This window comes from Daphnia magna, unplaced genomic scaffold, assembly GCF_020631705.1.
Source record: "Daphnia magna isolate NIES unplaced genomic scaffold, ASM2063170v1.1 Dm_contigs214, whole genome shotgun sequence".
NCBI classification, from domain to species: domain Eukaryota; kingdom Metazoa; phylum Arthropoda; class Branchiopoda; order Diplostraca; family Daphniidae; genus Daphnia; species Daphnia magna.
Genome location: NW_025533182.1, coordinates 83417 through 96176, shown reverse-complemented (window position 1 = coordinate 96176; position 12760 = coordinate 83417). Strand labels below are relative to the sequence as shown.

General features: G+C 37.6%; 1 protein-coding gene and 12 pseudogenes across 1 annotated transcript; all 13 read right to left on the bottom strand.

The window, feature by feature from the left end:
- Window positions 1–2729: 2729 nt before the first annotated feature.
- On the bottom strand, window positions 2730–4464 carry LOC123467657. The gene is made up of 7 exons (XM_045167514.1): window positions 4170–4464; window positions 4001–4113; window positions 3773–3943; window positions 3468–3718; window positions 3243–3404; window positions 2941–3183; window positions 2730–2872 (listed from the first exon to the last, which is right to left on the bottom strand). The coding sequence occupies exons 1-6, from the start codon at window positions 4340–4342 to the stop codon at window positions 3055–3057; spliced, it is 999 nt and encodes a 332-aa protein (XP_045023449.1). The 5' UTR covers window positions 4343–4464; the 3' UTR covers window positions 2730–2872; window positions 2941–3054.
- Window positions 4465–5429: 965 nt separating this feature from the next.
- On the bottom strand, window positions 5430–5548 carry LOC123467689 (annotated as a pseudogene).
- Window positions 5549–5906: 358 nt separating this feature from the next.
- On the bottom strand, window positions 5907–6025 carry LOC123467688 (annotated as a pseudogene).
- A 358-nt stretch (window positions 6026–6383) lies between these two features.
- LOC123467687 lies at window positions 6384–6502 on the bottom strand (annotated as a pseudogene).
- Window positions 6503–6860: 358 nt separating this feature from the next.
- Window positions 6861–6979, bottom strand: LOC123467686 (annotated as a pseudogene).
- A 358-nt stretch (window positions 6980–7337) lies between these two features.
- LOC123467685 lies at window positions 7338–7456 on the bottom strand (annotated as a pseudogene).
- A 358-nt stretch (window positions 7457–7814) lies between these two features.
- Window positions 7815–7933, bottom strand: LOC123467684 (annotated as a pseudogene).
- Window positions 7934–8291: 358 nt separating this feature from the next.
- On the bottom strand, window positions 8292–8410 carry LOC123467683 (annotated as a pseudogene).
- A 358-nt stretch (window positions 8411–8768) lies between these two features.
- Window positions 8769–8887, bottom strand: LOC123467682 (annotated as a pseudogene).
- Window positions 8888–9246: 359 nt separating this feature from the next.
- LOC123467693 lies at window positions 9247–9366 on the bottom strand (annotated as a pseudogene).
- Window positions 9367–9724: 358 nt separating this feature from the next.
- Window positions 9725–9843, bottom strand: LOC123467680 (annotated as a pseudogene).
- A 358-nt stretch (window positions 9844–10201) lies between these two features.
- On the bottom strand, window positions 10202–10320 carry LOC123467679 (annotated as a pseudogene).
- A 358-nt stretch (window positions 10321–10678) lies between these two features.
- On the bottom strand, window positions 10679–10797 carry LOC123467678 (annotated as a pseudogene).
- Window positions 10798–12760: the final 1963 nt, after the last annotated feature.

Below are 12760 nucleotides of genomic sequence, written 5' to 3'. Positions count from 1 at the left end.
GTAAAAACTCATGGTATAACAGTGTATTCACATTGAATACAAGTATATTTGATGCTGTTTACATATAGAACTAAAAACTCATGGTATAACAGTGTATTCACATTGAATACAAGTATATTCCATGCAGTTTACATATAGAAGTAAAAACTCATGGTATAACAGTGTATTCACATTGAATACAAGTATATTCCATGCAGTTTACATATAGAAGTAAAAACTCATGGTATAACAGTGTATTCACATTGAATACAAGTATATTCCATGCAGTTTACATATAGAAGTAAAAACTCATGGTATAACAGTGTATTCACATTGAATACAAGTATATTTGATGCTGTTTACATATAGAACTAAAAACTCATGGTATAACAGTGTATTCACATTGAATACAAGTATATTCCATGCAGTTTACATATAGAAGTAAAAACTCATGGTATAACAGTGTATTCACATTGAATACAAGTATATTCCATGCTAGTTTACATATAGAAGTAAAAACTCATGGTATAACAGTGTATTCACATTGAATACAAGTATATTTGATGCAGTTTACATATAGAAGTAAAAACTCATGGTATAACAGTGTATTCACATTGAATACAAGTATATTCCATGCAGTTTACATATAGAAGTAAAAACTCATGGTATAACAGTGTATTCACATTGAATACAAGTATATTCCGATGCAGTTTACATATAGAAGTAAAAACTCATGGTATAACAGTGTATTCACATTGAATACAAGTATATTTGATGCTGTTTACATATAGAACTAAAAACTCATGGTATAACAGTGTATTCACATTGAATACAAGTATATTCCATGCAGTTTACATATAGAAGTAAAAACTCATGGTATAACAGTGTATTCACATTGAATACAAGTATATTTGATGGACTGTTTACATATAGAACTAAAAACTCATGGTATAACAGTGTATTCACATTGAATACAAGTATATTCCATGCAGTTTACATATAGAAGTAAAAACTCATGGTATAACAGTGTATTCACATTGAATACAAGTATATTCCATGCAGTTTACATATAGAAGTAAAAACTCATGGTATAACAGTGTATTCACATTGAATACAAGTATATTCCATGCAGTTTACATATAGAAGTAAAAACTCATGGTATAACAGTGTATTCACATTGAATACAAGTATATTCCATGCAGTTTACATATAGAAGTAAAAACTCATGGTATAACAGTGTATTCACATTGAATACAAGTATATTTGATGCTGTTTACATATAGAACTAAAAACTCATGGTATAACAGTGTATTCACATTGAATACAAGTATATTCCATGCAGTTTACATATAGAAGTAAAAACTCATGGTATAACAGTGTATTCACATTGAATACAAGTATATTCCATGCAGTTTACATATAGAAGTAAAAACTCATGGTATAACAGTGTATTCACATTGAATACAAGTATATTTGATGCTGTTTACATATAGAACTAAAAACTCATGGTATAACAGTGTATTCACATTGAATACAAGTATATTCCATGCAGTTTACATATAGAAGTAAAAACTCATGGTATAACAGTGTATTCACATTGAATACAAGTATATTCCATGCAGTTTACATATAGAAGTAAAAACTCATGGTATAACAGTGTATTCACATTGAATACAAGTATATTTGATGCTGTTTACATATAGAACTAAAAACTCATGGTATAACAGTGTATTCACATTGAATACAAGTATATTCCATCCCGTACGAAACTTTTAGCTAATTCCGTGCTAGAATTAGCTACGAAGTTAGGTGGTTTTAGCTAGAAATTTTCATGTCAAAATTTTTAAATTTCATATTGGGAAATTTAGGGTAGTGTCAGCTTTGTTTTTCATAGCTAAAATTAGCTTAAAATCTTAGATTTAAGGTAGCTTGAAACTTATAAGCTTGAATATCTTAGATTATTGGTAGCTTGAAATTTATAAGCTTGGAATCTTGAGATTAAATGTAGCTTGAAATTTATTAGCTTTAAAGGAACTGAAATCTTTGTATTGAAATTAAACCATCTTTGGTTTAATCAAATTCTTTTCCATGTTACAAGTAGGCCTTGGAGGGACATCGATTAAAACACACCACACATACATTTTTACATTTAAAATGAACACAATAAGAATACGAGCAATATCTAAGTTCAATTACAGTTTTGGCCACTTCCGCGTTAATTCAATTCGCCAATTTATTGCTGTAATTGTTGGTCATCGTCATCGTCTTCCACGACCAATTTCTCTCTTGACTTGTTAGCCGTATGCTCCCCTAGAAGTTTGGATGTGATGCAAGGGTGGACCATGGATGGATCGATTGCCAACTTGTGTTTGGTTGCCCAAAACTCCACAACGAAACCTAAAATGAAAATCAAAACGTTAATATTGTGTAAATTGTTCGTTCTTAAATTCTTATACTTATACTTACTCGTAATTGCTTGTACATCATCCTTAGGAAGGGCCTCTTTCGCCGGATTATTTGACTTGTCAGTGGGTGCCTTCTTTCCGGTAAGGCTGTGTTTGGACATGAATTCCCTGTCCCACAGTGCTTCCATGATCACATTGATCATTTTGCTCATGTCCCTGTGTACACATAAAACAACTATTAGAGTTATCCTTAATAACACAAGCAATCTTAAAAACTCACTTTTTTTTTGAACCAGACTTCCCATAGGACACTGCGATTGCTAGCTCATTTTGATTAATAGTTGTGTCATAATCTTTGTGAAGCTTGACTTTGTTGGTTCTTCTACTGCTTTCACTTTGCAACTGAACACGTGATTGTTCAGAATTAAGTTGACTAATTGTCAAGGTTTCCAAAGTGGACTGCAGTATAACCAACCCTTCATTAAGACCTAACAAGAATGAAATGAAATGTCAAGATAAAAATAAGAGTTTGGACAGTTTCAAAGAGAAAACTAACTTTTGGACAAGGCCAGGGGATTCATCTCTTTCAGGGACTTTACTTCTTCTTGTAAGCGAAGAATTGTAGCATCTTTTTCGGAAATTCTGTCATCGAAATCACGTCTCTCAATTTCTAGATCAAAGGTAGAATTCCGAATTTGCTCGTTGAGAAACGAGATTTCTTTTTCAGCTCATCAATTTGATCCATGTATTCATTACGGCCATGAAACTCAGCATCAACTAGCTCCGTCCATTGTTCGTCCTTAAACGGAAAATACAAATATAATAAACAAATAATTCTTACAATTATGTTGCATTTACCTGCACACGCTTCGGGTTTTCTTTTGTTGTGGAACTTGGGGGGGTGTCAACTATGTTGACGTCCAAAGAAGTAAGAATCTGAGGATCAGAATTCTTTGCTGATGACTTTTCGTTTCTTCTTGGTGTGACAGATGAATTTTCCTTGTTGTGACTTGAATTTCTCTATAAAATAAAAATCAATAATGACTGAGGTACTATTACGTGTTTACCATAAAACAAAAAAACCTTAGATTTGGTGTCGCTCGATGATTTGAAAGACTGATCGCCTCGTTTTCTCTTCATTGGAGGCGGAGGTGGAGTAGGAGGAATCAAATCTTCGTCCTCTGATTCTGAAGAAAAAAATCGTTGCTGATTATCATCATGATCAAGGCTGCTGTCAGCAGATGTATCGGACTTGTCTTCATTTTCCCCAGTGATCAAATGGCAATCTAACCCTTCCATGTCTTCTTCTGAGATGCCCATGGTCTTCCTAATAACTGTGTAGCAGGTTAAAGTACGACATTGTAAATAATGAAAAACATTGGTACTACCTGTTGCTGACTTTTCAACTGGCAAGTTACGTGGTGGAGAGGTAGATTTATGGCCAGTGCCATGTTTCTGAGTTGCAGATGACTTCGGAGTTGATTTTTTGGCTACTGCCTTTTTGACACTGATAGGAGGCACCATGGCATCACGTACTGCCACCACCACATCTCTGTCCTCTGCACAACAAAAACTTTAAGAAAAATAACACGTGTAGTAATATGAAGTTGTACTACCTGAGAACGAGATAACTTTACATGATCTCACTTCATGTTGAACTTGGGATCTAGATTTGGTAGTCGACTGAACTGGTAGGTTCCAACCAGGATTGCTGGGAAACTTAGGCCAACTAAATACATAGCAATTTAGAACAATATCAATAAATAACAAAAAGTATGTGCTTACTTGATTCCAATAACTTTTTTTGTTCCAATAAAACCTTTTAATTGCTCGAGCTGATGATCGAAACTTTGGTCATGGAAATCTTTCGGCACTGCTATGGCCTCCAATGTGCCAATGCCCAATTCTCCACTTTTAGCAGTAAAAGTGACAAGTATATAGATCAGTGGGTCTGCCATTGCAAATATGTACGTACTGATATTAAATGTAAGAGAAAAGTCAGTGAAGAAGCAGACAGCCAGACATCTTTACTTAGACTTACACCACAGACTCAGTCTATATGCTAACACTTCGAGCGCGAAAATTCAGTGCATAGCTGCCAAATTTCAATCGATTAAAAAATAAAGGCGTAGCTGCCAAATTTCGATCGATGATTTTTTCTTTGATTTGAGTTTATATAATTTTGAAACATTAGCATATTGATGATTTTCATTAATCTGTATTAATCAGTTTCAAGATAATTGACAAGAGGAGTAACAACAAAAATTTCCGTAAGTTCATTATGAAATCCTATAACGCACTTTTTCATTATGTCACTTGGACGACGAGCAGTTAATTCTGTGGAAAGCCCAATCAATTTTCTACTTTGACCGGGGAAATTTAAAAATGAAATATTATCGATGGGAGGCGAATATTTCACAGCAGAAGATTACAAATTCTATACTAGAATTAGCTGAAAAGTTGGGATAAATAATTAAGGGGGAAAAATTCGAGCTGATTTTTAGGTTAATAATTTCAAGCCAGTAGAAAACGCCCTAGCTTAGAAAATAAAAGCTTATAATCTGCTAAAAAAGTGGAGCAAAACTCTAGATTGAAAATTCCATACTGGAATTAGCTTATAGTTAGGAAATAAATTTAGGGGGAAAAATTCAAGCTGGTTTTAAGGTTTATTATTTCAAGCAAGATAGGAAAACGCCCTAGCTTGGAAAATAAAAGCTTAGAATCTGCTAATAAAAGTGGAGCAAAACTCTAGATTGAAAATTCCATACTGGAATTAGCTTATAGTTAGGAAATAAATTTAGGGGTAAAAATTCAAGCTGTTTCTAAGGTTTATTTTTTCAAGCAAGATAGGAAAACGCCCTAGCTTGGAAAAAAAAAGCTGATATCTGCTAACAAAAAGGTGAATTATGTTAACATGAAAAATTTCGAGGTGATTGCAGCATGATAGCTGCTTTGATTTTTTAGCCTAGCACAGCGCGAGCTGTTATTAGCTAACAGTTCAAAATCTAAGCTAAAAGTTTCGTACGGGGGCTATAAAAGGTTTAATGCCAACAGCATCCCGTATTCCCAAGCGGTCACCCTTCTAGGTACTAACGGGACCCGACGCAGCTTAACTTCTGGGAGCTGACGAGACCAGGCTTTTTCTGCGTGGTATGGCCGTTGACGTTTTAATACGAGACTGAATTGAATACACTCACGGAATGCTTTTCCAACATTGAAACCTACACAAGGACGATTGATTTCTATAATTAAGGATATTGGACTGGTAACCATCGTGTTCGTTGAGCCACCATTATTCTATGAGATAGAAATTCACATTCCTCGGTAAAGTTACTGCTGGTTAAGAACCGCTCTAAACTTCCCTTGTTGGTGTTTAAAAAAATAGCAATCAGTGTGTACGAGATGAAATAACAAAATTTACCACTAGATGGCGTTTAATAAAGTATCAAAATTCACCACGAGATGGTTTTAACTAAAACTTTGATTCATTTACGAAACTCTTGCTGGCTATAAAAGGTTTAATGCCAACAGCATCCCGTATTCCCAAGCGGTCACCCTTCTAGGTACTAACGGGACCCGACGCAGCTTAACTTCTGGGAGCTGACGAGACCAGGCTTTTTCTGCGTGGTATGGCCGTTGACGTTTTAATACGAGACTGAATTGAATACACTCACGGAATGCTTTTCCAACATTGAAACCTACACAAGGACGATTGATTTCTATAATTAAGGATATTGGACTGGTAACCATCGTGTTCGTTGAGCCACCATTATTCTATGAGATAGAAATTCACATTCCTCGGTAAAGTTACTGCTGGTTAAGAACCGCTCTAAACTTCCCTTGTTGGTGTTTAAAAAAATAGCAATCAGTGTGTACGAGATGAAATAACAAAATTTACCACTAGATGGCGTTTAATAAAGTATCAAAATTCACCACGAGATGGTTTTAACTAAAACTTTGATTCATTTACGAAACTCTTGCTGGCTATAAAAGGTTTAATGCCAACAGCATCCCGTATTCCCAAGCGGTCACCCTTCTAGGTACTAACGGGACCCGACGCAGCTTAACTTCTGGGAGCTGACGAGACCAGGCTTTTTCTGCGTGGTATGGCCGTTGACGTTTTAATACGAGACTGAATTGAATACACTCACGGAATGCTTTTCCAACATTGAAACCTACACAAGGACGATTGATTTCTATAATTAAGGATATTGGACTGGTAACCATCGTGTTCGTTGAGCCACCATTATTCTATGAGATAGAAATTCACATTCCTCGGTAAAGTTACTGCTGGTTAAGAACCGCTCTAAACTTCCCTTGTTGGTGTTTAAAAAAATAGCAATCAGTGTGTACGAGATGAAATAACAAAATTTACCACTAGATGGCGTTTAATAAAGTATCAAAATTCACCACGAGATGGTTTTAACTAAAACTTTGATTCATTTACGAAACTCTTGCTGGCTATAAAAGGTTTAATGCCAACAGCATCCCGTATTCCCAAGCGGTCACCCTTCTAGGTACTAACGGGACCCGACGCAGCTTAACTTCTGGGAGCTGACGAGACCAGGCTTTTTCTGCGTGGTATGGCCGTTGACGTTTTAATACGAGACTGAATTGAATACACTCACGGAATGCTTTTCCAACATTGAAACCTACACAAGGACGATTGATTTCTATAATTAAGGATATTGGACTGGTAACCATCGTGTTCGTTGAGCCACCATTATTCTATGAGATAGAAATTCACATTCCTCGGTAAAGTTACTGCTGGTTAAGAACCGCTCTAAACTTCCCTTGTTGGTGTTTAAAAAAATAGCAATCAGTGTGTACGAGATGAAATAACAAAATTTACCACTAGATGGCGTTTAATAAAGTATCAAAATTCACCACGAGATGGTTTTAACTAAAACTTTGATTCATTTACGAAACTCTTGCTGGCTATAAAAGGTTTAATGCCAACAGCATCCCGTATTCCCAAGCGGTCACCCTTCTAGGTACTAACGGGACCCGACGCAGCTTAACTTCTGGGAGCTGACGAGACCAGGCTTTTTCTGCGTGGTATGGCCGTTGACGTTTTAATACGAGACTGAATTGAATACACTCACGGAATGCTTTTCCAACATTGAAACCTACACAAGGACGATTGATTTCTATAATTAAGGATATTGGACTGGTAACCATCGTGTTCGTTGAGCCACCATTATTCTATGAGATAGAAATTCACATTCCTCGGTAAAGTTACTGCTGGTTAAGAACCGCTCTAAACTTCCCTTGTTGGTGTTTAAAAAAATAGCAATCAGTGTGTACGAGATGAAATAACAAAATTTACCACTAGATGGCGTTTAATAAAGTATCAAAATTCACCACGAGATGGTTTTAACTAAAACTTTGATTCATTTACGAAACTCTTGCTGGCTATAAAAGGTTTAATGCCAACAGCATCCCGTATTCCCAAGCGGTCACCCTTCTAGGTACTAACGGGACCCGACGCAGCTTAACTTCTGGGAGCTGACGAGACCAGGCTTTTTCTGCGTGGTATGGCCGTTGACGTTTTAATACGAGACTGAATTGAATACACTCACGGAATGCTTTTCCAACATTGAAACCTACACAAGGACGATTGATTTCTATAATTAAGGATATTGGACTGGTAACCATCGTGTTCGTTGAGCCACCATTATTCTATGAGATAGAAATTCACATTCCTCGGTAAAGTTACTGCTGGTTAAGAACCGCTCTAAACTTCCCTTGTTGGTGTTTAAAAAAATAGCAATCAGTGTGTACGAGATGAAATAACAAAATTTACCACTAGATGGCGTTTAATAAAGTATCAAAATTCACCACGAGATGGTTTTAACTAAAACTTTGATTCATTTACGAAACTCTTGCTGGCTATAAAAGGTTTAATGCCAACAGCATCCCGTATTCCCAAGCGGTCACCCTTCTAGGTACTAACGGGACCCGACGCAGCTTAACTTCTGGGAGCTGACGAGACCAGGCTTTTTCTGCGTGGTATGGCCGTTGACGTTTTAATACGAGACTGAATTGAATACACTCACGGAATGCTTTTCCAACATTGAAACCTACACAAGGACGATTGATTTCTATAATTAAGGATATTGGACTGGTAACCATCGTGTTCGTTGAGCCACCATTATTCTATGAGATAGAAATTCACATTCCTCGGTAAAGTTACTGCTGGTTAAGAACCGCTCTAAACTTCCCTTGTTGGTGTTTAAAAAAATAGCAATCAGTGTGTACGAGATGAAATAACAAAATTTACCACTAGATGGCGTTTAATAAAGTATCAAAATTCACCACGAGATGGTTTTAACTAAAACTTTGATTCATTTACGAAACTCTTGCTGGCTATAAAAGGTTTAATGCCAACAGCATCCCGTATTCCCAAGCGGTCACCCTTCTAGGTACTAACGGGACCCGACGCAGCTTAACTTCTGGGAGCTGACGAGACCAGGCTTTTTCTGCGTGGTATGGCCGTTGACGTTTTAATACGAGACTGAATTGAATACACTCACGGAATGCTTTTCCAACATTGAAACCTACACAAGGACGATTGATTTCTATAATTAAGGATATTGGACTGGTAACCATCGTGTTCGTTGAGCCACCATTATTCTATGAGATAGAAATTCACATTCCTCGGTAAAGTTACTGCTGGTTAAGAACCGCTCTAAACTTCCCTTGTTGGTGTTTAAAAAAATAGCAATCAGTGTGTACGAGATGAAATAACAAAATTTACCACTAGATGGCGTTTAATAAAGTATCAAAATTCACCACGAGATGGTTTTAACTAAAACTTTGATTCATTTACGAAACTCTTGCTGGCTATAAAAGGGTTTAATGCCAACAGCATCCCGTATTCCCAAGCGGTCACCCTTCTAGGTACTAACGGGACCCGACGCAGCTTAACTTCTGGGGAGCTGACGAGACCAGGCTTTTTCTGCGTGGTATGGCCGTTGACGTTTTAATACGAGACTGAATTGAATACACTCACGGAATGCTTTTCCAACATTGAAACCTACACAAGGACGATTGATTTCTATAATTAAGGATATTGGACTGGTAACCATCGTGTTCGTTGAGCCACCATTATTCTATGAGATAGAAATTCACATTCCTCGGTAAAGTTACTGCTGGTTAAGAACCGCTCTAAACTTCCCTTGTTGGTGTTTAAAAAAATAGCAATCAGTGTGTACGAGATGAAATAACAAAATTTACCACTAGATGGCGTTTAATAAAGTATCAAAATTCACCACGAGATGGTTTTAACTAAAACTTTGATTCATTTACGAAACTCTTGCTGGCTATAAAAGGTTTAATGCCAACAGCATCCCGTATTCCCAAGCGGTCACCCTTCTAGGTACTAACGGGACCCGACGCAGCTTAACTTCTGGGAGCTGACGAGACCAGGCTTTTTCTGCGTGGTATGGCCGTTGACGTTTTAATACGAGACTGAATTGAATACACTCACGGAATGCTTTTCCAACATTGAAACCTACACAAGGACGATTGATTTCTATAATTAAGGATATTGGACTGGTAACCATCGTGTTCGTTGAGCCACCATTATTCTATGAGATAGAAATTCACATTCCTCGGTAAAGTTACTGCTGGTTAAGAACCGCTCTAAACTTCCCTTGTTGGTGTTTAAAAAAATAGCAATCAGTGTGTACGAGATGAAATAACAAAATTTACCACTAGATGGCGTTTAATAAAGTATCAAAATTCACCACGAGATGGTTTTAACTAAAACTTTGATTCATTTACGAAACTCTTGCTGGCTATAAAAGGTTTAATGCCAACAGCATCCCGTATTCCCAAGCGGTCACCCTTCTAGGTACTAACGGGACCCGACGCAGCTTAACTTCTGGGAGCTGACGAGACCAGGCTTTTTCTGCGTGGTATGGCCGTTGACGTTTTAATACGAGACTGAATTGAATACACTCACGGAATGCTTTTCCAACATTGAAACCTACACAAGGACGATTGATTTCTATAATTAAGGATATTGGACTGGTAACCATCGTGTTCGTTGAGCCACCATTATTCTATGAGATAGAAATTCACATTCCTCGGTAAAGTTACTGCTGGTTAAGAACCGCTCTAAACTTCCCTTGTTGGTGTTTAAAAAAATAGCAATCAGTGTGTACGAGATGAAATAACAAAATTTACCACTAGATGGCGTTTAATAAAGTATCAAAATTCACCACGAGATGGTTTTAACTAAAACTTTGATTCATTTACGAAACTCTTGCTGGCTATAAAAGTTTTAATGCCAACAGCATCCCGTATTCCCAAGCGGTCACCCTTCTAGGTACTAACGGGACCCGACGCAGCTTAACTTCTGGGAGCTGACGAGACCAGGCTTTTTCTGCGTGGTATGGCCGTTGACGTTTTAATACGAGACTGAATTGAATACACTCACGGAATGCTTTTCCAACATTGAAACCTACACAAGGACGATTGATTTCTATAATTAAGGATATTGGACTGGTAACCATCGTGTTCGTTGAGCCACCATTATTCTATGAGATAGAAATTCACATTCCTCGGTAAAGTTACTGCTGGTTAAGAACCGCTCTAAACTTCCCTTGTTGGTGTTTAAAAAAATAGCAATCAGTGTGTACGAGATGAAATAACAAAATTTACCACTAGATGGCGTTTAATAAAGTATCAAAATTCACCACGAGATGGTTTTAACTAAAACTTTGATTCATTTACGAAACTCTTGCTGGCTATAAAAGGTTTAATGCCAACAGCATCCCGTATTCCCAAGCGGTCACCCTTCTTTTTTTTTTTTTTTATTAAAATTATCTTTTATTGGCTCATGGTATCAGCTATTTAGGGCATTAAAACAAAATAAAGCAAAACAATTAGGCTGTCGGATGCAGACGTTGGCAAGGGGGAAATAATCGAAATCTGGCAATGGTGGGGATCATAATATTAACAAACAAAACAAAAACAAACAAATGCAATTGACGGTGGTGGGATAATTCAAGAAAAATAAACAAAAGAAAAACAAAGCAGAAGACAATGGTGGTGTGAAATATAAACAACAACAACAAAAAAAAACATAAACAAAGGCCAATAAAACTGGGAATGGGAAATTCAAAACAAACAAAAATAAACAAAATGTACTAAAATGTATGATTAAAATTAAACAGGGAATTGGGATCTAGATTTACGAAGGACTTTCCAGAGGCTCTCTACTTCTTCTTGACATGGTGTGCGTAGGTTATTCTTTGCCTTCCAGTTGATGTAGAGATAAGCAGCCAGAAGAGGGAATGAAAGCTGGAGATTTCCTACTGGACCAAAATGGCCACGTATCAAATCTTCGTTTGACGAACTGCAGCCCATCTGACGCATAGTTCCTTCTCAACCAGCTCCAAACGGTGAGTCGTTCAGGACACTGGTACATCAGATGCTCATCGGTTTCCGGGTCTTGATTGCAGATTAGACATGTTGCGTCCTTGGTGGGGTCCAACCGATGGCATCTGGTCCTGGTAGGGAGAAGTCGCTGGTTGAACAGGAACATGGTCTCTCTGATGTTAGTTGGAAGGGCTGCAGTCTCCTTCCAGATTCGTGGCCAATCCAGATTAGGCCTCAGGATCTCCAGCTTTCCCATTGTCGTTACCTCCAGGATCCAATGGTTATATGTTTTCCGATGTACCATTGGATTCCCCTGCACCAGAATGGAAGATGCGAAAAGTTGTTTGATTTGATGCAGGGGTTCCTGAAGGTAATATGGTCTCTTCATGACTGCTACAGGTGTGGTGTTGTCCTTGTAGAGTGGCAATAAGGTTCGGAGAGGAAAGGACATCCAATACCGAAGTAGAGAGCTTTCTGGGCTGTTGGGGCCTATCAGGACTTTGTACAAGGGGCACAAGAAAAGGGAACGGTAAAAGAGGTGTGTGTTGACCATTCCCAGACCCCCTTCTTTGACAGTACGGAAAATTACTGTTTTCTTCGGCCTTTCTACTTTTCCCATCCATAGAAATTTCATGACAGCCTTCGAAATCTGGTCAGCCATTTTTTGATTACAAGGTAATACCTGTGCAAAGTAAACAGTTCCGGAAAGAGCCTTCGACTTGAGGAAAAGCACCCTCTGGTAAATATTAAACCGTCGACTGGCATTCTCTCGCAGAATACCATTTAAAGAGCTAAATGCATCATTCCAAATCCTACTAGCTGTCTCTTCTATGGAATGGGAAAATTTAATTCCTAACAGGGACAATGTTGGCGCTGACACAAGCCACTCAAGAGGCCAAATTGATCTAGAGCTCCAAGTCCCGAGTCCCAGGGCTTTTGTTTTCTCCTTATTCATCCTTGCCTTTGTCCACTGACAGAACATATCA